The sequence below is a fragment of the Mus caroli genome, unplaced genomic scaffold (assembly GCF_978045245.1).
Source record: "Mus caroli unplaced genomic scaffold, Mus_caroli_1 scaffold_9, whole genome shotgun sequence".
NCBI lineage: Eukaryota > Metazoa > Chordata > Mammalia > Rodentia > Muridae > Mus > Mus caroli.
Window position 1 is genome coordinate 22,945,402 of NW_028227264.1, and position 27,765 is coordinate 22,973,166.

At 41.7% G+C, this 27,765-nt stretch overlaps 1 protein-coding gene across 10 annotated transcripts in view; it reads left to right on the plus strand.

Moving 5' to 3' along the window:
• Epb41l2 (erythrocyte membrane protein band 4.1 like 2) overlaps nucleotides 1–27,765 on the plus strand; it is a 151,196-nt gene that overhangs the window by 113,207 nt on the left and 10,224 nt on the right. For 3 of the 10 annotated variants that reach the window (XM_029482272.2, XM_085842695.1, XM_029482273.2), the window contains exons 9-16: nucleotides 4,058–4,210; nucleotides 5,010–5,107; nucleotides 9,354–9,526; nucleotides 13,910–14,052; nucleotides 18,496–18,558; nucleotides 20,367–20,513; nucleotides 26,515–26,568; nucleotides 26,761–27,303. In XM_029482272.2, the coding sequence (XP_029338132.1) occupies nucleotides 4,058–4,210; nucleotides 5,010–5,107; nucleotides 9,354–9,526; nucleotides 13,910–14,052; nucleotides 18,496–18,558; nucleotides 20,367–20,513; nucleotides 26,515–26,568; nucleotides 26,761–27,303 (1,374 nt within the window). Of the gene's footprint in view, nucleotides 1–4,057; nucleotides 4,211–5,009; nucleotides 5,108–9,353; nucleotides 9,527–13,909; nucleotides 14,053–18,495; nucleotides 18,559–20,366; nucleotides 20,514–21,681; nucleotides 21,784–24,750; nucleotides 24,919–26,514; nucleotides 26,569–26,760; nucleotides 27,304–27,765 lie in introns of all 10 variants that reach the window. The other 7 variants (XM_085842698.1, XM_085842696.1, XM_029482274.2 and 4 more) reach the window with 7 other exon arrangements.

Consider the following 27,765-nt stretch of genomic DNA (forward strand, 5'->3'; position numbering starts at 1 on the left):
AGTTCTGAGAAATTTCCACTTTCACAAAGCCTGATTCTTTTTGGAAAAGGTGGTTTGTCACCACTTTGGTCTGCAATATTTCTTGGTGACTACTTATAAAATTCATGCTGTGGGAATCCCTTGTCTCTCTACTTCCTTCTTCTGTTGGTTTTATTAATGTCTCTTTAAGAGTTCTTACTACGGAACTGTCTTTGGTAGCCCTTACTCCTTACCCTGTGGTCCTGGTTCATTGCTATGCTCCATCTTCTGCTAAGACCAGTGGTTCTCAACCTGAGGTTTGTGTGTGGCCCATTGTGGGGGCTGAGGAACCCTTGCATAGGATTTGCCTAAGACCATTGGAAAACAGATAATTACATTATGATTCATAACAGTAGCAAAGTTACAGTTATGAAGTACCAGCAAAAATAACTTTATGGTTGGGGCCAGAACTGCATGAGGAACTGTTTTAAAGGGTTGGAGCGTTAGGAAGGCTGAGAACCCCTGTGTTAGGCCCAGTGCTGCTGTCTGGGCTCCCTATTTCTTCCTCACCTCTTTTTTTGGGAGAAGAAAGCATATCTTGAAGCATGGAAGGGCCAAAAGCTGCACAGATGTGCCCTGGCTCCAGGTCATGAAATCCCGCAGACTAATTTCAGAAGTAGTACACGGACGGGATGATGGTGGCTTCAGCTGTCTCACCTGGGTGGGATGATGGCGGCTTCAGCTGTCTCACATGGGTCGGATGGTGCAGGCTTCATCTGTAGTACATGGGTGGGATGGTGGAGGCTTCATCTGTAGTGCATGGGTGGGATGGTGGAGGCTTCATCTGTAGTGCATGGGTGGGATGGTGGAGGCTTCAGCTGTCTCACATGGGTAGAATGGTGGAGGCCTGTGATAGGAAGCCTGGGTTGATTGAGAGGACACCACTAACGAGCATTCCTGCTGTGTGAGACCTACATGGAGTGGTGAGACTTTAGGAGGACAAGAGGGAAAGTGATAGCTTTGGTTTGTCTAGAGTCAGTATCTGAGAGATTCTACCCATTCTGCCAGTCACATGCAGTTTACGAAGTAGCTATCGTGCTGCCAGGAAGCATCCACCCAGAGACGCCTTCTCTTTCTAGGTCTCTGGTTAGTAACTCTTGCTTTTGTGTTATATTTGCAAAGGACTCCGTTGTTCTTGGTGGCTTTATTTTAAAATATTTTTCATTTCAAAATAATGTATATTTAACATAGAAAATGAAAATCACTTGTATCTCTTTGTGTAGAAAGAAAGTTAATGTCTTGAAGCATTTTCTTGCTTGACTTCATTTGTGTGGCTGGGTTTTTGTTGTTGTTTGCATCTCTGAGGAGTCTGATTCTTGGGCTTCTTTATTTGAGATCTGCTCTGAGTGTCTGTTTTATTTTTGCTTTACTTTGAAATAGGATCTCACTGTGTAGCTATGGCTGGCCTGAACTTGCTATGTAAAACAGGCTGGCTTTGAACTCAAGAGATCTACCTGCCTCTGTTTCCCAAGTTGCTGGGATGCAAGGTGTGGGCCTCCACATATGGCTTTAGTTGTTTTTATTGAAATTGTACTTACATTTACAGATTTTCTCCCTTTGAGTTCAGTGAATAGTCTCTGGTAATATCATATGTTTAAACTGCTAGATGAGACACTTCAGTTTTTTTTTTTTAAGATTTATTTATTTTTATTTTATGTATGTGAGTGCACTGTAGCTGTCTTCAGACACTCCAGAAGAGGGCATCGGATCTCATTGCAGATTGTTGTGAGCCACCATGTGGTTGCTGGGATTTGAACTCAGGACCTCTGGAAGAGCAGTCAGTGCTCTTAACCACTGAAACATCTCTCTAGCCTGAAACACCTCAGTTTTAAAAAATGTATTCACGTATACTGTCTTTTTGAGATTTGAATGTATTTGTTTTATAAACACATGAAATAATAAAGAGAACACCTTGTCTGATGTTGTCTATGGCTGGCAGTCACCTTTGCCTGAGACTCTGATAAATGTTACTACTTAGTAAGTCTGATCTTCCTAACGCTGGAGGGGCTTTGTTTGTTTGTTTGTTTTAGTTTCTTTTTATTTGTAGAAGAAAAGGGGGCATGAAAGCACAGACAGTAGTCCCCAGGGATGCTGGCATGGTCCTGTACCCTCTAGGTCTGGCAGAGTGGCTGCCAGACCTCTGTAGAAGGCTGGTCTGCAAGGGCTTGTTTCTGGAGGTGCCGACTGTTAGAACCAGCTGATGTGACTACACAGGGAGGGAGCCTTCAGAATCTCAAACCACTCAGGAGACCTTCCACCCAGGCAGCTTCTTGGGGCAGAGCAGATGGCAATTGCTGGAGTCGGTTTTTTTTTTTTTTTTTTTAATTGTTATTTTTTTATTGTGCTGGTGGCACAGTCAGACATGAAGATTGAGAATGCTTTTCCTCCTTGCACTTCGTGCTCTCATCCATGACTCTGTTCACAAATACTGATACATTTAAAGCAGTGTGGGCCAGCCATACAGCCACTGATTTGCTTGAGTACAGGTCCAGTTGTGTTTGTTTGTTTGTTTTTAAGTAAAGTAAAAATACTTGTTTGTACTGTCTAAATATTGTTTCGTACTAGATTGAGCTGGCTTTGTCTGTTTCCAGTGAATGTCACCTCCTTAGCTATGATGAAAACAATGTTTTCTGCCATCTTGCACCCTCTCCCGTTGGCCATGGGTGTTGATGCTTTTGACAAACACTTTAGTTTGAGGCCAAGTAGTTTGGGCACCTGTGTCTAATTCACCTGACTTTCTCTGCTGTTCCGAGAGAGTTGAGGCCGCTCGGATTCCGGAGAGTAGAGACTGGCTATTTTACTTTGTTTTACTGTTGTGTGTTTGATATGTAAGTGGGTATGCGCAGCACGCTCCATGGTGTGTGTGGAAGGCAGAGACGACTTTGGAGCTGGTTTCCTCTATCTCCCCATGGGCTCTTGGGTCGTTGGGCTTTTGCAGCAAACCTTCATTGGCTATCGGCAGCCCAGTGTGTTAAAACCCGTTAGTGTGGTCTACTGTAAGTTTGTGCCCTTGTATTTGAATTATTCAGGTATCATAGCAGAAAATGAAGTTAGTATCAATTAGTTATATTGTATGTGGCGCTGTCAAACATGCTGTCATTGAATTGAGACTTCTTAATGTGTTGTCTTTGCTCTGTGTGAAATTTTATCCCATGTTGTTCATGATTTCTTAACATGTGCACTTCTCTTGAGTCGTACTGTTGAGAGTTTCTCTGTCTTGACTGGGATTATCTGTGCCCTGATGGAAAGAATGCTTGTGTGTTCTGAGCATTGTGCATCTCTTATCTTAAGTACTGAGTGACTTTGGAGGGGAAGTGTCCTGTGCTTCCTTTTTAAACACACTTGAAGCTGACTGCTCTTTGCTTTTGTGTGTTTGTTTATGTGAGCAAATAAACCAAATTCTTCAGATGTGGGATTATCCTGTATTATCATCTATCCCAAGTTAGCTCTCTGGGGAAAGGAAGCTATGGATGACTTTGGGAGTAGTCTCTAGTCCTTTGTAGCTGAAGGGTGCTGAGTGAGAACTGTGTGTCAGCACTTAAGGTACTGAATGCTTGAAGGGTTCAGAGGCTTCAACACTCTAGAAGACAGATTTATAGGTATAATCTTACCAGCTGCCAGCTAGCATAGCCATGTGAGTTTGGTGATAAAATAGTAGAATGTACCTTAGAGCAGGCCAGGCAGTCTGTCCATGGGGACAGTCTTGCTCCAGGGGCATGCTCTGTCCTATAGCCTCAAAATGCCTCCACTGGCGGTTGTTTCTTCCTTGTTAACTTGTTAACTTCCTTGTTGCAGAACTTGAAAATGCATAAGTTAAATCTTTTACAGATTATGTCTTATAAATAATATTTTCATATCATTTTGCAAATTCAACCTGATCCCTGAAGATGAATCACTTTATTAATGGAGTTAATTTAGGTACTCTCACTAACATTTAAATGTAAACATATTATGTTGACATTTTCACTTGTTTGAAGTTTGATTTGCCTCAGTCTACCTAACTTGTCACTCTAACTGTACCATCGGTTATCCTTGGCAGGACTCAGAAGGTGTGGACATCAAGCTGGGTGTGTGTGCGAATGGCCTTCTCATTTACAAAGACAGACTGAGGATCAATCGTTTTGCTTGGCCGAAGATTTTGAAAATTTCCTATAAGCGCAGTAATTTCTACATTAAAGTTAGACCAGCAGAGGTGAGCAGTGTCTCGTACCCTGGGCATGGCTAAAGCACTGTCAGTGACCCCTTTCCTCTTAGGAGAGGTAAATGAATTCTTCCATGGAAACATTGCAGAAGGAAACCTGTCTTTGATCTTCATGCTACACAAGACATCATTCTTAATGATATATGAACATTCTTGTTGCTGGTTTACAAAATTAGTAGATTGTTCACAGAAAGGGATCTTTTATTCCCTCTCCCACACATAGTAGGAGCTTTTTGTTGTTGCTGCTGTTACCCCCCCACACACACACATAGTAGGAGCTTTTTGTTGTTGCTGCTGTTACCCCCCCACACACACATAGTAGGAGCTTTTTGTTGTTGCTGCTGTTACCCCCCCACACACACATAGTAGGAGCTTTTTGTTGTTGCTGCTGTTACCCCCCCACACACACATAGTAGGAGCTTTTTGTTGTTGCTGCTGTTACCCCCCCCACACACACACATAGTAGGAGCTTTTTGTTGTTGCTGCTGTTACCCCCCCCCACACACACACACATAGTAGGAGCTTTTTGTTGTTGCTGACTCAGGTAAGTGATGGAGTGTACTGTAGTGGCACTGAGTAGTCAGTTTGCTTGGGCAGTCGGCAATTCATACTGCTTTTCACAGAAACAGTATCCCAGTCGGAAATTTGTTTCTTGTATGATTATATAGATTGACTGACAGTTATTTACTAAAGAAGAATTCCTTCTGCCAGAAACAACTGAATCTGCTTACAGTAGCATGTAGCCATTGGTTAAAAATGGGCTGATTTTGTTTTTATGGGTCTATTCTAGCTGGAACAGTTTGAGAGTACCATTGGATTCAAATTGCCAAACCACCGGGCAGCTAAACGGCTATGGAAGGTGTGTGTGGAACATCACACTTTCTACAGGTAAGGGAAGAAGTCTTATGGAGTTGCCAGCCGTACCTTGTCCAAGCCAGATGGGACGGATGGCACAGCAGATGCATCTGTGTCCTACACCAGAATTGTATTTCACAATGGCTATCTTTGTTGCCTGCAGCCATGCTTCAGTGTGCCATCTGGTTCTTTGCCTCCTCTCTCCCCATCACCACCACTGGCCTGTCATTGGTCCATTTGGTTGTTTTGTTAAGAGGATCTATCCTGCTCTCAAGCCCCTGTCTCCTAACACACTAGCTACCCCAGTGTGCTGCTACTGGTTTAATCTGATGTCCTGACATGGCCATTTCTGTGGTTATTGACGCAGTGTCACAACCTTGGGTATCAATGCTATTTCAGAAAAGTCTTTTTCAGCATTAGTTGGGTCCTCATTGCTGCCAGCCCGCCAGCCTGCCAGCCCTTCTGCCTCCCGTAGCATCTGAACTATTCAGTCTTCTAGAGTCCTTCACACTGGCCGTGCCTCAGGATTGCTCTCAGTGCAGTGCAGTCACTGTAGAAATCGGGGGTCACAAACACCCCACCTTTCTTTAATCACCCCCTTTCCTTCCAAAAGTATTATAGCTCCATCGTGCCACCTTCCTTGTTTAATGTTGCCTGTTTTAAGGAAGGATAGACATTTTTTTTTGGTTTATTTATTTCATCCCTCCTGTATTATCATCTATTCCAAGTTAACTCTCTGGGGAAAGGAAACTATTGATGACTTTGGGTGTAGTCTTCAGTCCTTTGTAGCTGAAAGGCGCTTAGTGAGAACTGTGCGTCAGCACTTAAGGTACTGAATGCTTGAAGGGCTCAGAGGCCTCAACACTGTCAGTCTAGAAGACATCAAGGCATCCTGCTTGGCAAATTTACTTTATCATAGATACCTCTGGCTGCTTTGGCCAGTTACATATTCATGCTTTCCAAAGCAAAAGCCCCAAACTAAAAAAAATTCCCCTAAGAGCCCCTAAACTTCAAATCTCAGTACATGGGAAGTAGAAGCATGGTGGCTCTCTGAGTTCAAGGCTAGCCTTGTCTACATAGAGAAATAACCATGTAATAGAGCAACAATACCAACAAACCCTCCAAACCTCCTTTGACTCCAGGCCACAGCTCTTGTTTTATCTCCTTAAGGCCTTCCTCAGGGCTGCTCTTTCCTAAATCGTTTGCTGGCCTTCATTGCTTTCATCTCCTCTGCCTTTGCTCACTGGTTTATAAAGCCAGATGGGGTAAGTGTTGTCTCCAGACTTAGGACCAAGCACTGTGCTGCCACACTAGCCATGGAATAGTGACAAGCTAGACAGCCTCTGTTTTCCCTTCATTATCCCTGCATGATACTAATAAAGGGTCCTTTATTTCTTTATGGGCTTGTTTTCAAAATTAAATGAGATTTTACATAAGAAGCAAACAAGCTGTTTCTAGTGTATAATAATGAAAAATAATGTCATCAGTACCACTTTAAAAACATTGTAGTTATTACAAATGACCAGTTCTTGCAGTGAAATGGAACAGATTTATTTTCAAGAATACTCTAATATGCTAATTTTAGAGAAGACATAATTCAACATATATTTGAATCTGTCTGACTCAGCTATACTAATTGTAGAAGTCCTTGAAAAGTTTAGATGTTTCTTGGTAACTAGAATAAATGCTTTCTGAAGAAGTGTGGGCCTGCCTCATATAAAGCTAGATAATGACGTCGGCTCTACAGGTCTAGAGTGGACAGAGAGCAGGCTTGCCATCAAAGAACGATGCCAACAGCAAGCATCCTGTTGGAAATGACAGGTGCTAGGAATGCTGTTATTGTTAGACACACTTTATTGTCTTAGAGTGCAGTGGTTTGTTGTTTTATAGAACTAAGACCAAAAAGAAATAAGTGATGATGTATGTAAAACGTCTCACGCAAAATGCTCTAATGGATAAATATCTGGATATATACTTAAGCAGTACCAGCTGACTGACTATAACCTTAACAGAAAATAAATTAGAAGAAATTTGATTCTGTAGAGATCCTTTCATGTGGACATGGACAGTAGATGTCTTCTCAGCCCATGGCAATGAGAAAAAGGGCAGCTTTCAGATTGGGTGGGGGACAGCAAAACCAAACTCACCCTCAAGCTCATTTTAAGGACTAATTGTTTTATGTTCTACTAAGACAGAGCATCTCAGCAGCAGCTCTAGTGATGGGTCAGAGGTCAAGGCTTGCAGCACTTACCTTTTCCTAAATTTCCAATACTCCGAATAGAAAACTTACTCCAAGTCTGCATCCCTGAGATATCAGAGGAGTGTGCTTCAGCTGTGTGTGTGTGTGTGTGTGTGTGTGTGTGTGTGTGTGTGTGCGCGCGCGCGCACGCCGGTGCATACACCCGCACAACGACAATGAGAGCACAGACACAGACAGGACTGGGGCAGGCTGCCATTCGAGTTCATGGTTTAAGAGCAGCTCAAGCAACATAGTGAAACCCTCAAACAAAATAAAGCAAGCAACCCATTGAGCTGTGGTTTGGATGTGTCTAGAGTTGAGGTGACAGTGGACCCCAGGTCTAGTTACAAAAAGTAAATTAACAATTGCAAATCCAAAAGATTTTAAATTTTCTTTAAAATTGTTTTCTTAAGCATAAGAAGTTTAATTGTTTTGAATCTATTTTGTAAAAAAAAAAAAACAAAACAGAAAATGTATTAGAATTTGAAAGAGGAATATCTCTTGAAAATATGTGATCTTTAAAGTGCCCTGTCTGTAATTTCAGATCTTTCTTTGAGATCTCTTTCAGGGCCCAGTGCATGTGTCTTTGTTGCAGGAGTCTTTAAATCTTCTCTATTCCTGAGTAGACTTCGTTAATAGACAAGAAGGATCTATGTGTCTTTAAATCTCTATTCCTGAGTGGACTTCAGTGACAGACAAGAAGGAGCCATGGGATTTGGCTAGAGAATATTTCCCAACCTCTGGCTGTACTGCCCAGCAGCCTTCCTCCCATTTCTATAACTGATTGCTTTTGTTCAGAGCAGTTCGAGGTCATGTTCATAAAGCATTGCGAGCTGGGGAAACTCCGAGTTCCAGCCATCAGGAGGCAGCCCGGGGTGAAGAGTCCTCAGAGTGCATGCTCTCAGCACAGCGCTCTGTTGTATCTCTGAGGCTAGAAAGTGGAGTGTGCCTTATGATATGCACATGGCTTTATGTGTCCACCACATGAATAGATGGGGCCAAGAAAGCCTGATGTCTTAGGTTCTCTTATTTAATCCTGACTGTCTCTCTGAGGTAACAGAGGATTTAGATGACCTCTGAGCAGTATTATTCCTTACCACCTTGACTTAGAACTCGTCTTTCCCTAAGCCGAAGATTTCCAAAATCTTATGCAGAAGATCTGGGAATACCTGGAATGATTTTAGGGAGAAAAAAAAAAAAACCTTGTAAAAGACTGACTTTTCCTTGGAAAATGATTGAAATCTCCATATTCTTGAACTTTCAACTAAATTTCATTAGTAAATTGTAAGATCTCTGAAAGTATATTTTTGTTAAGTGTTTTTCTAACTCAAATAATGGAAAGATGATTTCAGTTGTATCAAAAAAGCTATTAAAAGCATGCTTTACATAAGTCAGAAAATTATTAGCCATTAAGTTTGAATTCTTGCATTATGAACCCAATTGCTTGGTAGAGTTACACCGGCAAGAAAGAATATTAGCCACCTCTGAGAACTACTGTCTGTTCTTCAGGAACAGATTGCATAGCTCAATAGATTCCCTGAGTTAGATGGGTTTTTTTCCTACCAGAAAGAGGCATAAACATTACCAATTGCTAATGATAATGGGCCTTTTACTTGACACTTGGAGAGCTAGCAGCACAAATTCAGACATATGTGTTTACATAAGTGATCTACACTGAATCAGATAAACACTCTTGATACGCACTCAGAGCAGCTGCTCTTGTGGTTGGGCTTAAAAAAAATGTGAGCACATTACTGTTACAAAACTACCTATGGCAACCCCTTCCCCCGCAATCCGGTGCTGCACTTCAGCCCCAGTACTTAGTGGATGAGTTGGAGGCCAACTCTTCTCAAAAACCCAAAATAAGAAGAAAACCACACATACAGATAGGAAGGATGTTTTTATTAAGGCTGTGGAGCAGTAATTTTTTGACTGATCATATATGAAATGAGAACTTAAAAATACATACCTGTGCTTTTGGTTTTCTTAATCCACCTGAAGACTTTGTCCTTATTTTATTTTATTATTCCTTCTTTGTAGGCTCGTGTCTCCAGAGCAGCCACCAAAGACCAAGTTCTTGACCCTGGGGTCCAAATTCCGCTACAGCGGCCGCACACAGGCACAGACACGAGAAGCAAGTACCCTCATAGACAGGCCGGCACCACAATTTGAGCGTGCCTCTAGTAAACGTGTCTCGAGGAGCCTAGACGGAGGTAACACGTTTATACTTTTGGATTCTACTCATCTTTTCTAGTTCAGTGGTGTCAGAAAACAATAATCTAGTTCATAAGACCATGAGACACCCTCTAGAGCAGTTGTCTTCAGCCTTCCTGATGCTGACACCATTTAACACAGTTCCTTATGTTGTGGTGACCCCAACCATAAAACCATTTTGTTGCTACTTTGTAACTAATTTTGCTTCTGTTATAGATTGTGATGTAAACATCTGATATATAGGATATCTGATATGGATCCCCCATAGAAGTCACAACCCGTAGGATTGAGGAGCACTGGTCTCAAGGGATAGACAGTTACCCCCAAATAAGTAAAATGTTGCTATTCTCAAAGTAAAGCAATTGTATGCAGGTTGTCACTCTGAACATACATTTTTGTTGTTGTTTATGTATGTTGTTGGCAGCATACATAAATAGTATGTATTTTTGTGTTTATAAGCTATTGGATGAATATGTTTCTCTTGGTTTTATTTGATTATGATCTCTAATGTGGCTTAATTTTTTTTTTTTAATACATTTTTGTGGTCCTCTGGAAGAGTATTAAGTGCTCTTAACTACTGAGCTTTCTCTCCAGCCCCTCATTTGTTTGTTATTTTTTTAAAGCTTGCTTTCTTTCTTTCTTTCTTTCTTTCTTTCTTTCTTTCTTTCTTTCTTTCTTTCTTTCTCTTTCTTTCTTTCTTTCTTTCTTTCTTTCTTTCTTTCTTTCTTTCTTTCTTTCTTTCTTTCTTTCTTTCTTTCTTTCTTTCTTTCATGTGAGTACACTGTAGCTGTCTTCAGGCACACCAGAGGAAGGCATTGGATCCCATTACAGATGGTTGTGAGCTACCATGTGACTTGCTGGGATTTGAACTCAGGACTTCTGGAAGAGCTGTCAGTGCTCTTAACCGCTGAGCCATCTCTCCAGCCTCCATGGCTTAATTTCTTAAACTTGTTAGTTGCTCACATTGCTCTATGGGAATTTGAGGGTATGTTTGCACATGGATTCCAGTAATTATAAAACAGTTATAAACTACTCAGATTTGAAGGTGTGCTTTCCGAAGTTTACCAGACTCACAACAGTGAGAGGTCATTCTAGGTTTCAAAAGTATTAACTTTAAATATGGTTTTAAATAACAATAACAAAAGTATTAACTTTAAATATGGTTTTAAATAACAATAACAAAAGTATTAACTTTAAATATGGTTTTAAATAACAATAACAAGAGAAATACATACTCAGGTATTTCTGGGGAGATAGTGTAAATATTCATGGTTTCTCTTAGAGTTCTGGTGAGCTACATATTTGTAGTCTTACATGGCAACATTCATGGATTTAGGTGATGTTTCTTTTCCACATATTTGTCATATTGCTTATTAGTAAATTAGCAATTAATAATGTTTATACAAAAGATGATGTTACATTTTTATTAAACTGCTTTTCTTGTTATATAACAAAATAATATTAATTTTCAGTGAAAAATAGTTTTTCAACCTTTTTCATTATATTGAATATTAATATTGAATAGTTTGAAATTTTTATTTTTATATTGCACTATTAGCAAAAATACCATTTTGATTGTTCCTTTATATAACTATAGAAATATGAAATATGAACTTGAATAGCAAGATGTTAAGTACCTAGATAAGACAGATGATTCCTAGACTAGTAGAAGATTCTCACAGGTTAGCCTTGCTCTATTTTTCTGGGTAAAAGAAATGACTAAATAGGTGCAGGCACACACAGTTACTTCCCGGGCTTTGCTTGTGGCTATTTTGATATATGTGGTTGTTAACGCACAAGAGTCTTCCTTAAACTTTTAAGGAATCACCAGAAAAATACAGGCTTCAAGCAAATAATTGTCCATATTTCCAGATAAGACTATTTATAGAGAATAACAGTGTCAGACAACAACTAAGTATATTCCGTAGTAGGTCTGAACAAAACATGCCAGTTGGAGTAGGCATCTCTTGAGTCTGCTCTTGCCATGGGTAGATGCAGTTGCTGTCTGTTGTTTCTGCCCCAGAGGAGCCTTCTGGGGACCTTTGCCAGCTTTTGTTGTAAGATTGGAGGCTGTAGAGTTCTCATGTTGTGTTAGAGCTAATGAAGAACAGTCACCCAGGGCATCTTTGTAGGCTGTGCACTTCTTTGGGAAACCTGCCATCTTGATTGAGCAGTTATTGCAGAAGGTGAACAGTTTTCCCGAGGAAAAGCTATAGGCGTGGCGCCAATCCTTTATTTCCCATTTGTGCTTTGGACACTGTGATCCATCAGATGGGCAGGGCATCAAAAGGATGATTGTGTTGCTGTGAAAAGTAGGAGACTTTGCTTGCTAGTATGGCAGTGAAATCTGGCTGGGGTCTGTGTTCTGTTTCCCAGCACGGCAGAGCTGCTCTGACCCAGTGCCGAGCTTCTTCCTTCAGCCTTTTACCAGGGTTCCATCAGTGTTGCTGATGTGTGTTGTGTTTGAAGGTTTGAACAATATAGTTGAATAATCTTCCTTTAGTGATTGCATCACAGGCAGAGTTGAAGGTGACATCAGAAGACTTAAAAGTAAAGATCACCCAGAGCAGCTGTCGTAAAGCAGGGAGCCTCCTCTGAGGTTAGGAACAACAGCAGTCTTCATGAGTTTTCTGAACCTGAGAGTTACCAATAGATGGGGTGCTGGGCTGCGTAAGTAGAGTCCTCAGGGAAGGAAGCCTCCTCAGAGGCCTAGAAGGATGAAAGAGAGACAGCCATGACAAGAGAGGAGAACATAGGTCATCCCAGGTAGTGGAAGGTGCAAAGCGGCTCGGAGGTGAGAGACCAGAAAAAAGACAGCACACTCAGGCCTTGTAGGCAAGCCTGCTGCTGCTAGCTAGGCTTGCTGGCTCCATTCTGTAGGAAGCCTTGGAGGGACTCCTTAGAGTGTTGGTCCTATCGTGCAGAGTGCAGTGTTAGTTTTGAAGAATCAACTGGTCCCGGAGACTGGTGAGAGAAGATTGAGTCAGGAAGCCCACAGACTGCATGCAGTGGTCACATGACACTGTCTGCTGTGGTCTTCACCTTAGGTTGGAGCAGACCACTTGCTTACGCACAGAATGGGTGAGTGTTTAAATGTGTGCCATCAACATATTGTTGACTTGGATTTGTAATTTTTAATTTTATATTGACTCATATTTCAGTATTAGTATAGTTGAAACTATCTTTTGGTCAGATTTTTCATTTTGTCATAATTTGTGATGGCAGCAAGTGCTTAAAATTGTATAATAAGTCAAAGAGGTATGCATAATTAGATGCTTCTACACTGGAAAATTAGTAAAACCTTAGCAAAAACCAGCTTTAGGAAATAAATAGGTATAATGTAAGATGTGAACTCATTTTAATGTTGTAACAATTTGTGTGGATCTTGAAAATACATTCAAGGGCCCTGTTTGACTTGCTAGTATTAAAGGGTGATGTTCTAGAATTTGAGGTTCCTGGCTAAAGCAAATGGGTCTAAGTAGAACTATCATTTGATGCAAAAGCAGGGCTAGGAAAGGGGCAGGTTGTGGCGGGGCAGGCGAGGGGTGTGGAGTGTTTGGTACCGTGTAGAACAAAGATTGAAAGGGTAGACCCCTCGTTGAACTAATGGCTTACACACACCATCCTTTAACAGTTTCCGGCTTTCTGGGTTTTTTGTTTATTGGAATTTTTCTTGGTGCATGGAAAAAAGTAGACCACAGGGTATCTGTAAAGCACTTTTTATAAGGAGGAAAAGACCTGAGGGGTATTTCATTGTTCAGGAGGAGTCTCTGGTAGAGAGACTTGTCACTTGGCTTGCTGACTCTTGAGGTGATCCAACACTATGACAAAAACACTAGTACAGTAGGTTCTGCCTCACTGAGAGAGAGAGAGAGAGGACTGCAGCACACAGTAGGTTCTGTCTCACTGAGAGAGAGAGGACAGCAACACACAGTAGGTTCTACTTTACAGTGAGAGAGAAGACAGCAGCACACAGTAGGTTCTACCTTACTGTGAGAGAGAGGACAGCAGCACACAGTAGGTTCTACCTTACTGTGAGAGAGAGGACAGCAGCGCACAGTAGGTTCTATCTTATTGTGAGAGAGAGGACAGCAGTACACAGTTGGTTCTGCCTGACTATGAGAGGGAGTATTGGTGACATTGTAATTCTGCAGTTGGGTCGAGAGCTCCTCCTACTGGCCAATTCCACATGCTCAAAAATCTGGATGGATTTTTAAAAACTCAGAATATTAGTAGAGTTTTGTGTTAGTTTAAAAACAAGTTTATATTACATATTGATATATCCAAAGTTCAAACACTATGTTCTAGATACATTTGGTTAAGGGGTTCTGTTCTTCAAAGCTTCAACTGGTCTAATATATTTCAACTTCTCTTCTAATTAGCCCCGATTGGTGTTGTGGACCAAAGCCCTCCTGGAGAGGGCTCAGTGCCTGGCCCTGGAGTTATCAGCTATACTACCATCCAGGATGGCCGGAGGGACAGCAAAAGCCCAACAAAAGCTACACCCCTGCCCGCTGAGGGAAAGGTACGGCCCATTAGCACTTGTGCTGCTGTGCAGGATGCTCAGATCAGAGACTCTCTGCTGCCTTTAGTAGTTAAGACGTCAGAATTTCTTGTCGTTGTGTAACCTATGCTTACAATCTTATATGTTTCAAATGGAGGCTGCTACTTTGCACTGTGATTTCTAACCTTGTTTTTATTATTTTTCAGAGTAAAATATTTGTTTCAGTGTAAATTATACTAATGCAAGAACAGGGTAGATTATACAAAAATAAGAAAGCAATGCACTGGCATTTCTTGTTTTCTTAGTTTATTATCAGTTGACTTAACAATGATAAAAGCCATGTGGTTTGAAATTGTGTATTTTACTACTAGTCAATTTTAAAGGTAATCCCTGTCTTTTATTACATTGATTTAATTTTTTTAAATGAATCCACTAATAATCCATATCTGTGAATAAGTGCAGGATTATATGCTGTCTCTGTCTTGTTTGTGCTTACACTATAGCTAATGAACTGAGACATTCTTTAGTCTGTCAGTTTGTTATTTTGTTACTAAAGTCATTTCAAGTGGTTACCAGTCACTTGACTAAAGAACTTTTGAGCTCCTCACATCATTTCCATGCTTGCACAAAGCATTATTTTATATGTAACATTGGAAGTAGATCACACACACATACACACACTCCCCCCCCCTCACACACACACACACACACACACACACATACACTTCCTCTCCCTCCCCCCCCACACCCTCTCTCTCTCTCTCTCTCTCTCTCACACACACACACACACATTTCCTGTCTCTCTCTCTCTCTCTCTCTCTCTCTCTCTCTCTCTCTCTCTCTCTCTCTCTCTCACACACACACACACACACACACAGCCTGGATCATCCTTTTGACACACTGTGCCTTTTTTAGCTCTGGCTTTGAAAACTGTAGTGACATGCAGAATGAACGTGTAAAGGAACTATTAACTGCTGAAGCATCTGCTGGTACTGTAGGAATTCTTGCAAGCACTGACAGCCTCTGTGGCCACCACAGACACATGCCACAGGACAGGGTATCAAACAGCAGGGGATATTTGCATCCTGTTGTTAAACAATTTGTGATGTGTTGAAAATTATCTGGCAAATACCATTTAGTTAAAAAGCAACACAGCTTGTGTTCTACATGATATCCTTCAAGTGCTAAGTGGTCAGAATCTTTTCAGTCATGCTTACAGAGTATCTGAGCAAACAGCTACTGAAGAGGAAGTTCAGGATTTCTGTTCAGTTTGTCTTCAGTTGATATATGTAATTATGAAAAAATCTAGACAATGTTGTATTAAGTTCTAAACGAAATCTTTCTTGTCTTTAGCAAATGACTAGTTCTATGAGCATTTTTCTAGCATTTTTAGATACATGTGTCAGCAGCTAGGTTTGAGTAATGTTAGCTAAAACCTCATAGTCATTAATATGTGTAAATTTTATGTGACAAAAGGAGTCCAGTTTCTCTCCTTCAAAGTGGATTATTCAATTAAGTTTTTAATGACTGTTTTTTATGAAACCTACTTGGGCGTGAAGCTTTCACTAATGTTTCTTCTTTTCTTCTGTTTCCTTCTTGTTCCTTTGAAAATAACCATTGTGGGATTCATCCCCAACCATGGGTTGTTAAAATAGACCACTTGCATGTGCCCCCTGTCACCTCTCATTTGCTGTACTTCATCTTTTCCTCCTTACCTCCTGCCAGTCCTTGAAGTGGACTTGCTGTCAGACATTTCAGAGGAAGACCCTTTTGGGGAGGCTGATCAGACCACACTTGATAGCTTCGAGCTGCTTTCCATGGGTGACTCTGAAGTGGCCACCTTGGATTCTGTCTTAGATCCTATTGTAGCCCCTCGTCAACCTGACTGTCCTTCCGTGCCTGAGAAGACTCTCAGGTCGGCCATCCCTAAGGATGCTGAGCTGCGTTACTTCCCCTTTACCTTTCACAAATGCTTTGCCTCTGGCTTCCCATCTCTCCTTGATGAAGATGGGTACCTGGCGTTCCCCAGCCTCCCCAAGCTCTGGGTTTCTTTCCTCCCGGCTGATGTCCAGCATTGCGTCCCCATCACATCGCCTCCCTTCATCCCTTCACTGCTCCTCAGCTTCGGGCTGCTGCTCTCGGCTTCTCAGTCGGTTGCTTTTTCTCTTACCTTTTCCCTTCCTCTGGCACTGGCCCTCTGCTATCTGGAAGGAAAGGCCACCGCACTTCATGTTTTTTATGATTGTGATTTGAATGACAAAGCAGAGGAAGAAGAAGCAGTGACCATCATGCCTCCATAAGCTACAGTGTCTGAAGCCTACCCTCCTGTTTTTGTTACGTTCCCCCTTATAATATAGAGTCTAGCCATGTGCATCAATTTTACTGACTACCCTCATAGTACGTACACATTTACACACACACACACACACACACACACACACACACACTCGCATGAGCAGTCAGTTAAGATACTTTTGCTATTTGAAGTCCAGGTCTATACACATTCTAAATTCAGTGCAAACTGGTAAGATCATTGTATGAATATCTTAGATCATACTAGGTTGTTAAAGGAGTGTCTGAGCATTCATATTGGCTATGTTTTGAAGATAAGTATCAATATTGTTCCATAAGCATGTGAACATTGTTTTGAAACAAAACTTAGAATGTTTTGGGCATAATTGTAATTGACACATAGCAGGAGAACATAGTATTTTAATCTTGATCAAAACTCAATATTGCACTTGCACTTATGAGCCCAAGTCTGTATGTAAATTGCACACCTGATGTTTTAAGTCTCAGAAACTCCATGTCTGTTGTACTTTTAGCATTTGGGGACCAAGTAGATGAATTTTACTTAGTCTTCTTTCTTCTACCCTGAATTATGTAATTATATAAGAATCATTATTGAGCATTTTATAAGATAGATGATAATTCGGTTATAGTGTGTATTAAAAATGAACCATGGCTCTGAGATATTAGACTAAACATGAGGTTGCCCTTTCCATCTGTGTATTTAGAATTAGGTGTCTGAGACTTCTTACATCTGTGTAAGAGCTTGTTTGAAGTGTTCTACCTCCGCACTACTAGGAAGTCAGCCTTAGCATGTGCAGCACGATTTTTATTATTTTGTTCAATATGGTCTGGTTAATTAAGTTAAAGTATCTTGTATCTTAGGATTTCTATCAACACAGAGTACATATCATAGAAAAAAGGGCAAACAAAAAGAAAAAATAAGAAATTGAGCGAATATGCCATTGTAGAAGAAATTGTAATTCTTTACATTTACTTGAGAAATAACCACAAATCAACATTTGAGTGAATTAAATGTTGACCAAGAACGTAGAAGCTGACTCTTCCCAAGTATAGTAACTATGCCATGCTTTTCACATCTGATACAGAGGTGGGGAAAAGCTCTTAGCTCCCACTTACCTCTCACACATACCACAGAATGGTTAGAAAACAGGATTCCTTCCACTCTGTGGCTTTGTTGTGGCAGCCCAGGAGGGGAGCTCCTGGATGGGCTAGGCTAGCCTGGGAAGCTGACGTTCCTTTTGTGTCTGTTTTTGTTTCTGACATGAGTCTCTTAGTGTCAACATTTACTCAATATTTCTTAGTCCTACTTACAGATTGATTTTTGGAGTCATTAAATATTTGGAAATATCCAACTGCAGAAAACTATTATATAAAAATTTTATGGAAAGTGGCAATATATGAAAGATTATTTGTAAATATCTCTTTTAATATGAAAAAAAGCTAATTGGCTAATTTTTCCCCAAGAAAACCTATGTTTAAAAACTGACAGGGCACTGTATAGTGATGTAAAATTTGTAACCTACTCAGAGCTGAAGGCAAATTTGGTGTCTCTGTACCTCGTTCCATTGCTGCTTGGCTTTTGCCATCTTTGCACTCTCATTTTTATTCTGCTTAAAAAAGAAAATTCTTTAAAGTGGAGCGCACTCTAGGGACTGAGAAAGAGTGAGTTGCCCTTGTCCATCCCACCCACGCAAAGGGCCATTTCATCATGCACAGCAAGCAACTAGCGAAGACAGCCACTGGCTTAGCGTGTCCTGGGGCAGGGCAAGCTTGTCCTGCCACAGCGCCCATTCAGTCGGACACAGCATCTCTGCCCTGGAGGTGGAGCCCTGCCAGGAGCCCTCCTTTCTGCCTGTGTGGCCAGTGGCTTTGCAGGGGAAGATGGAAGATGCAGAGATGTGCCCAGAGCAGGTGTCTGCTTCCCTTATGTTAAATAAGTGCCTGCTGCCCTGTTGCTCCTTTGGTTGGGGTTGGGGTGGGATGGGAGATGATGGTGGAATGTACTCAGCTTTGATTGTTGTGACTCTTAAGATTTTTATTCTTTTATTTTAAAATCTTAGATTATGAAATTCTGGGTTGTTTGTGCTGCTCGCTGACTGATACACTTGTGTTTATTTGCCTTTTCTCCCTGTGTGTGATTTAATTTCACAGAAAAATACCTTGAGAGTAGACGGGGATAATATTTATGTCAGACATAGCAATTTAATGTTGGAGGTTTGTATGATCTAAAAAAGCATTGCACTCTGCCCTCTGGCTGCCAGGCTGCTGTGGACGGGAGGTCACGCACAGACTGGCTGGCTGCTCTCTTCAAGCACAGTGCATGCAATGCATGGGGCTCTTGAACTTGGGAGTGCATGTTACCAGTCCGCCTTAGTTCTTAGATGGCGTGGGAAGGAATATTTCTACTGTAAGTTTTCAAGCTACAGCTTGGGAGAAAAGCTCTTCTTATTTAAATTAGGTTTATTCTTTACTAAGTAAGCCCGTTTTTCTAATAGATCACCTTTAAGCTATACAATATGAAGTAATACAACCTCGAGATTAATATACGTCAGAGTAGGTAATTTTTATATAATGTTAGCCCACTTGCTTAACCCTTGAACTATGGCTTCCCCTTGAAATCTTACTGCTATCTATGTGATGAGGTATGTGGTCCCTTTAAAGTGTTGGACCTGAGAATATGCTAATTAATAGGATTGTCCCTACTGAAAGAAAAGAAGAGAGGAGAGAGGGTGGGAGGGAAGGGAGGAGGAGAGATGTAGATAGAGACATTGGGAACTGTAAAGTGTGCTCCCCTCCCCATGTCACAAAAGGCCATCTTTCCCTGTTGTGCTGAGGGGTGTGCAGCATATTCAGGGCCCCTGCAGCTCTAGTAATCTGACTAGTCTCTTCCCTTGCTTTGGCAGCTTTGAGAATGTGGAGCTGTATTGTCGCTTACCTTACTAAAGTGCTGTAAAGTATAATAAGTAACATTGTTGTGAACAGATGCAAGAAACGTGCCTGATCTCAAGCCAGTCATTCCCCATGCCATGCAGCAGTCTCAGGGTCTCCTGACTTTGCAGCTGGCTATAGAAGCTCCTGGTGAACGACTCTGCTTGTGCATGACTGTGGAGTAGCTGGTTTACCAGATGCATGACCTGCCTGCCCTATGGGAGTGGGACTGTAATCTGCAGGCAGCCTGGTACTTTTGAAATACAACAAAACTTTTAAAATGCCATTCATTCAAATTCCTGAACATTGGTTATATATGCAGTACTTACCAGAGCCAGTTTCCATTTTGCTTTGATTTTTTTGTTGTGTTTTTTTTTTTTTTCTTTTAAATCTGCCAATTATCTGATTCATCTGGGCCCATGGCAGAGAGAAGAACGAATAGGCCTTTCTCTTGTGTTTTGTTATTACATGAGACCAGTATGCCGTTCATTTAGAGAAAGACCAAGCAGAAAAGTCTCTGTAAGGAGTTATTTTTATTCCTTAAGAATTAGAAGACACTGGCATTTGAATTTCCCGACAAAGCCATCCCTTGGTTTTTCTACTTTTGGTGATGGTTCTGGGCAGGCTTGCTCCCTTCAGGCCAAGTGTGTCTCTAACTTTACCCTTCTGTATTTTACTGTATTCACAGAATACAATTTAGGAAGACCCTTTATACCAAAGATAAATTTGTGCTAACAAAGTCATAGGCTGCTATTTAAACCCAAGTGTGTGTATATGTGGATTCTTAGCCATTATAGTCAGTTCCATGGCTCCCTTCTAATGTGAATAATTTTAAATCATTTAAAATCCCAAATAGAGAAGAAATTAAAATCATTCAGATATGAGTAAAATAACTCAATGACTTTGTTTTCAAATTTTTATGTACTCAGGGTTATCCACAGATAATAATATGGCTTTTGAGACTTGGCATTTTTCTTGCTTTATTACGTTTTTGAATCATAAGTTTACTTTATTGTATTTTTGTTTTGGTTCTGCTTTTGCCCTGCTGGGTTTTTCGTCCTGGATTCCCCCTTTGTCATGTTACATGTTGCTAGGACCTGGATAAGGCCCAGGAGGCCATTCTGAAACATCAGGCTAGCATTAGTGAACTCAAGCGCAATTTCATGGCGTCCACACCTGAGCCTCGCCCCAGTGAATGGGAGAAGCGGCGGGTCACACCTCTGCCTTTCCAACCACAAGCGGTATGTCACTGGCTGCCTCTCGGCTCTTTGTCTCATGTGCTCCTGCATCTTGTTTGTCGATTCTCAGATGTTAGAAAATGTTTGCACATAAACTCTTTTCTATTGCTAACAATTTTTAAACTACTAAGTATTAACAATGTAATATTTGTTAGTTTAATTCTTAGGTAAATTTTATGCACTGCAAAGTACTTTGGAAATACTTTGAGAGTAATTGTATTGCATTTAGGTAATAAGTTAGCAGTGTTGAGTTGTTAGGCCAACTCAGGAACTAATGCAAGGTGTGTGTCTAAGAAGCTTAGCTACTGGATTCTCAAATAAGGATTTGGTTTGTGAAGGAAAATACATGTAGATTAGCTTAAGGTTATTACTATGAAGATAAGGAGCTAAGATTTACCTTTGGAGATTGATGAGCTCTGTTGGAAAGTTCTGAAATATTACAAAATATTATACATCAATACTCTTCGAGTACTTCTTGGAAAAACTTTTAAACACCAGTGAACCCCAAACATTCTTCTTTGTTTTTATAGAAGGTAAGGCCTTACTGCTTACTGTCACAAGGATTGCCTTTAGAGTCCTCAAAGAAGATCTCTACATCCATTCCATTTTCTGCCTTCATATTTTTTTTCTTGATGCTTCCAGATACAGTTTATGGGCACATCCTTCTTGAGAGTCGTAGAGTTTGCTTTTCACTTTGGAAAGCTGCTGTGGTAGAATTTATTATGTACCTTTCATTATGTAGTGACTATTGCCCAATTGTAAACATTTGGTTTGGATACTTCCATGTTGGTTTTGCTCGCCCCTCTTCAGAGCAAGCCCCTAGTAGTAATATGCTTCTAAGTTGGTGGCCTTGAGTGGAAAGCAGAGCTTTAAAAACCAGTGAACAAAAGCGGTTGGTGAACTGAAAAATAAAACCTGTCAAATGGAGAGGTTAGATAAGCTGCACGCTGTGTTGTGAAGGAAGAAAGCAGCATTTACTGGCCAGTGCTTTCAACAGCGTGGTCTAGAATCTCTAGAGAAGCAGTGACTTCAGACCTAGGACTGAACGGCCTTCCTCTGTGTACTGTTCCGTCTGGTCTGTCCCACTGCCCCACGCATCCTCTTACATCTGTGTTGCTAAGGTGTGATGCATGTGTCTTTGTGTTGATTGTGTCATTGTTTAAAGCAATAGAGAAAAGGCTGGAGTCCTTTCAAGGATATTCTGTCCACGAGGGAGCAGTACCCGATGGTGGCAGCACAGACATCATCAGCAGGGACAGCTCAGGCACACAAGGTGCTTTCCTCTTATCCCTGCATCTGCTTCCTCTCCCCTCCTCCAGAGAGTTCAGCTCACATTCAGGAGTACGATTTTTAACGTCAATTTATCTTTCAAATAGTTTTTGAATGTTTAAAAAGTTAGGCTCATAACAGCCAAAGTTCCTCAGAGGGAACAAAAAACAAACAAACAAAAAGAAAGGGCGTGGTGATGCACGCCAATAATCCCAGTATTTGGAAAGCAGAGGGAGGTGAGTTCAAGGCCAGCCTGGTCTTCTGAGTGAGTTCTAGGACAGCCTGGGCTACACAGAGAATCCATGTCTAGAAAAACCAAACCAAACAAAATTAACAAGTTAGGCTCATGTGTATTTGGGACTGTAGGAACATTGGGGAGAAATCCTATCCTAACCCCTTACTTGCATTTTGAAAGTATGGAAGTCTAGGAAGATCAGCCATGTTAGGTGATGCATGATCCATCATTGTGCTTGGGAAAGGACCTTCACGGGACTGCCCTGGACTGCCCTGGACTGCCCTGGACTGCCCTGGACTGCCCTGGATTGCCCTGGACTGCCCTGGATTGCCCCTTAGCACAGCTGCTGCTGTTCCATGCAGCAGCTTCTTCCTCTCTGTCCCTGAGTATTGTCACAAGGGAGGCAACAAGAGTTCCACTTCTTTCTACTGTACTCCTGCTGTGGTTGCTTAGCTGGCTTGGTAGCCCTGAGAGCTTAGAGTCTGCTGGGGAGGGAGACAGCAGGTGCACACATTCAGTGATTAGAGAGTGTCATACACTAAGAATGTCAAAAGGTAAGTCTTAGTGTGTGTTCGAAGGGTCAGGAGGACCCTTAAAGTGGATTCTTAATGGTGAGAAAGTTAGATGAGAAGATGTTTCTACGCTAAAGGAAGAGCATACACAACTGTTGAGGCTTAAGCTGTAAGGACACACAATGGCTAAATGACAAGGGAGTATTAATCAGAATGCACAGAAGCCAACTCAAATGGCATCATTTGAAGGGCTTTTGGCAACATTACCTAGAATTTTGGTGAAGATATTTAAAATAATCATTTTCTGGATCTCATGTTTTAAGAATATATAGTATAAAATAATGTATAGAGTGGAATTATATGATGTTTAATCAGGGAATGTTCCTAGAGGGATTATGTACACTTGAAATGACTGTATTTTCTGTCTTGTGTATAAAATATATACACATATACTACATATCAGGTGATCTAGCTCCTGTTTTCTGGTTGCTTCACCCACAAAGCCTTTATGGCCCTGTGTCTGTGTCTCTTGAGATGACATACCACTGTTGGAAGTGTGCGCTCAGTGTGCTCTGGCTCTGACTTGAGCTGATGCCATTTCAGTTGTTCTATGTCTCCCTTTCACTGTTGATTTTACAGGGTTTCTTATTTATCTTCAGATAATCATTATTGAAAAGTAGAAAAAAAAACCAAAACATGTCCATATATTTGCTTAAAATTTCCAGATTCTCATAATATGGGTCTAAGAAAAATAATTAAAAGATTTGTGTATTTTTGTGTGTGAGTGTTTACCTACATATATGTATGTATACTTCATGTGTGCTTGGTGCCCAGAGAAGTCAAAGATAGGGCATCAAATCCCCTGAAACTGGAGTTACAGATGCTTGTGAATCGCTTTGTGGGTGTTGGGAATCGAACCTGGGTCCTCTGCAAGAACAAGGGCTCTTATCTGCTGAGCCATCTCTCATCTCTAACTGACCATCGAGGTAGCTGGTTTTTTGGTTTGTTTGATTTGGTTTTTGGGATTTTTTGTGTTTCTTTTTTTTTTTTTTAAAGAAGTGGTGTCTTGTTTAAAAATAAATACGTTGAATTTTTAAAATGGCTTTGGTTTGACCATGAATAATTTTGGGGCAGAACAGCACAGAAAATTAGAGGCCAATAGATTTTTAGTCTTTAATGAGTAAGTAACCATTGTGTATTCTACAACTTGTATTCTCTTGACTCTGTATGAGAGATGAGCTACACTTTGTTGTAAGGTACTTTGGGGGGCTGCAGTACTAAGGATGGGTCCCAGGATGGTGAGCATGCAAGGCAAGCACTCAGCCTGTGCAGCGTCCCACATCACTGAGAGACCTGGGAAAACACTCGATCCAGTGCATACATAGCACGGTAATTGCACAATTTTTATTAAGATGGGAAACTTTTTTTCTCTGCTGAAAAATTTAAGAACTTCTACACTCTCCCACTCTGAAGAACACTTTATACATGGCAAGCATTTATCTTTTTAAAAAGATTGCTGGAGAATGTGGTTTATTAAGAATTCTCGCAAAGTTCCACTTAATGGGGGCAGGAGGGGTGGAAGGATTTCCTAGTTTATTCTTAATGACATTCCAAGTTTCTGAGGATTGTCACAGCTTGTCCATCACCCTCAGGCAGGCTAGGAAGTATTGGTTAAGGGATAGAAGTATGAAAGTTAAATATGTGTGGATGCTGAGTTGTCAAATTTTGGGATTGTCTTATTTTTCAAACCGTTTTTGAAAACAAGTGGACCCCGCCCCGTTCCGTCAGGACTGCTTGTTGCAGTTATGTGCAGTAGAGAGGAGAGCATAGGAGTTGGGTGCTTATGCTTTGTCACGAGGGTGCTCAGATCCAGAGTGCATATGGAAGTGCATGGAGAGCAGGGCCCAGCCAGGAAAAGCATTTCTAAAGCTGCTGGAGAGAGCTCTCTGTGGAAAGTGGCCAAGGGGCTACCTCAGACAGCAGTGTTTGAGGGCTTGAGGGGTGCCGTTTGTCACAGTGCAGTGATAAATGGCGGTGCAAACGCTGGTGTTCGGGCAAGCCTTCACTTTAGCCTGCTTCCATCTCCAACGTTCTCATCTTTGCTTTCATTGGATGCTGTTCTGTTGTTCTTTCTTGTATAACCTTCTTTCCTTCAGTAGGTCACTGCTGTCTGTCTGTCCTGATGTGTTGCTAACTCTTTGCCTCTTCCTTTTCTGACCTCTAGAGCCTAGAAGAGGAGATAACATCCATTCTGTTTAGTGGACAGGGCTTTTCTCTTAGTGTGAAAGCCTCCTTCCCTTCAGCCACCACTTGGACAGCAGAGGGCCCTGTTGTGAACGCTAATGCACCCAGAGAGCCGCTTTCTTCTTCGCCCTTTTCACACTCGCCTGAGGTGCATTTTACTTCATTTCCCCTCCCTGCTACTAAAAGCACACGAGACGGATTTTCATTCTGGGGGCATTTAGGTATCTTTTCCTCCACTTACGAAACAATGAATAGGATTATAGAGTACCTCTCATAGATTGGGGGGAAATGCCAACATTTTGGGAACTGTTGAAAGCACTGAGGCCCAGAGCTGTAGTTATTACACAGAAGAAAGCCTCACCTAAGCAGAGCCAGCTAAGAGCTCAAGTTTCAAAACCCAAAGTCCAGGTATCTTCTGGTAGTTTATTATTTAAAACAGCACTTACATACCTGACTACAGATGCTGCGGTAAGTGTGTTGGAATGATCCTCTGGAATCCTGAGCAAGCCAAACCTGTGCAGCCATTTGAGGCTCAGTAACAGTCCTGCCACTGGCCTATAGTGAGCTGGAGATGTGTTCCTTAGAGATGCTGTGAGCACTAGACACCTTCATCTCTGCAGGAGTCTGTAGCTAAATGAACTTGCTTATAAGAACAGGCTTGAGGTTTTCAGTTTACTATCCGAAACTCTTGAGTCTTCAGTAAAATTGGAAAGGTGATTCTTTGTTCTATTGATCACATTTTTACTTGGCATGACATGCATTTTGAGCAACTCAGACATACAGTTGCCATGACTTTGAGAGTAACCAGTGACAGAGGCTGTAGCCTATGTTTGTAGGAACGACAGACGATTGTATCACTTAGCTCTGGGTGTCCTTGGTTGCTGGGACCCATGATGTGATTGATGCCTATTAGGAAAACCTCTGAGTACAGTTAGTGTCTTGATGGCACAACAGTTAGCGTTCCAGCATGGTCAGAGGACCAGTGCACATCTGCATTCAGTGTGGGTGATATTTTGAGTAAACAGCACCGCTGCCTGGAACTAAATTATTTTTTGTTAGGTCACTAATGGGAGTGCCACAAGGATATAAACTTCTCTCTCTGTTTTATTTCTGTAAGTGTAAGGTAGCATGAAGCATTGAGCCTCCTCTAAAAGAACCCTGCACCCCAGTTAATACTGGACTAGCGTAATTTATGTTACTATATCTCTACTTCAAATTGAGGTATTAGTAACTTTCTGGAATGAACATCTTAATGTAAATAGCTGTTTGAAACCAACCACAATTCTGCCAATCCAAGATGCTTTTTTAAAAAGCATCATCCAAAAAGGAAGAAATCAGTGCATCAGTCTGTCCTTGATGCTGCATTTGTTTAGGACTTGGGGTCCCAGCCCTTGTTCTAGGTTCGGACTAAAGGATCTGGGGAACAGATTTTTAATTTGTGAACTTTATCCTGTGAGCTGATTAGTAAGCTTACGTAGAGCACAGCATATTTTTCTTTAACAGTTTCAAGTCCATAAATAGTCCTAATCATTTTTTAAAATTTCTTTGTGAGAATACTGGCTGTGTTGTTTGTTTTTGTAAGTGTTGTGGCATTTGTCTAATTGTCCTGTGTGTGACCTTGAGCACAGGGTTCAGTAGGGTTAATTCTCGCTGTTCTGTGTTTACATTGTCACATGTCTGTCTTGGTGGTTGTTGAGGTAAAACCATATTGATTTTGTGTCCTTGGTTGCTTTTTGTTTCGCAGACTCGTCCTCCCACGTCGGAAGGGCCTTGCACTGGACCCAGGGACGCTGTTAAGGTTCTCCTTCCATGTTAATGCCATTCCCTCACACCTCTCATCTGCCTCATGGTCACGCTTCCCTTTCAGTCCACATCACCGTCATCTTGTTCTTCTTCATGACATGAATCTGCCATCAGTTAATTTGGGCTTCCACTGTTTTTATTTATTCATATATTTTTGTTTTCCCTCATCCGTCTTGTTTTTGTACAGAGTTCACATGAGACTCTGAATGTAGTGGAGGAGAAGAAGCGGGCAGAGGTTGGGAAAGACGAAAGCGTAATCACAGAAGAAATGAATGGTAAAGAGATGTCACCGGGGCATGGTCCTGGGGAGACTCGTAAGGTGGAGCCTGTGGCACACAAAGACTCCACCTCCCTGTCTTCTGAGAGCAGCAGCAGCAGCAGCGAGAGTGAGGAGGACATGGGAGAGTACCAGCCCCACCACCGAGTGACCGAGGGCACCATAAGGGAAGAGCTGGAGGAAGAGCCCGGCCAAGGAGCCAAGGTAGTAGAGAGGGAGGCAGCAGTGCCCGACGCCATCCCAGACAGACAAGCAGGGGCCAGTGTGCTCCCAGTAGAAACAGAGGCCCAGGAACATGTAGTTGCCCAAAAGTTACCTGGAGAAAAGGGTGCACACGGAGGCACTGCTGAGCAGGACCCGAGAGAAGAAGCAGAGGAAGACCCGCACAGAGTTAATGGAGAGGTGCCCCATCTTGACCTTGATGGTTTGCCAGAGATTATTTGTTGTTCAGAGGTAAATGGGAGTCTCGGCATGAGCTAAGCTATAGCACTGTTTCTCAGGTGGAAATGCCTGCCATTCTTCCCCTTCTACTGATTCTCCTTCCGCTTTGCAGCAAGAGTCTGTTTTTTCTGTCTCGTGGGAAGAAGGGAAGGCACTGCTCTGCTGCTCATCTGCAGGTCACACTTGCTGCCTTCTCTGCTGCTGGGGCTGGTCTGCAGGCCACCTGCAGCTGCAGCCTTTTGCTGCCTTCTCTGCTGCGGTGAATGGCTTGCAAGCCAACTGCAGCTGCAGCCTTTCTTTCTTGTTTCCATCCAGGTTTCCTTTGCATGTTCTGCATGCTTTTGTCTTCCTTTGCACGCCTTCCTAATCACATGCCATTTCTCATGGGTTTATGTAGTAAAATGTGTGTGTACTGTTGAGAGTTGAGAGGCGGTGGGTTTGGTGTGCGCTCCTGAAGTAATGACTGCACGTGAC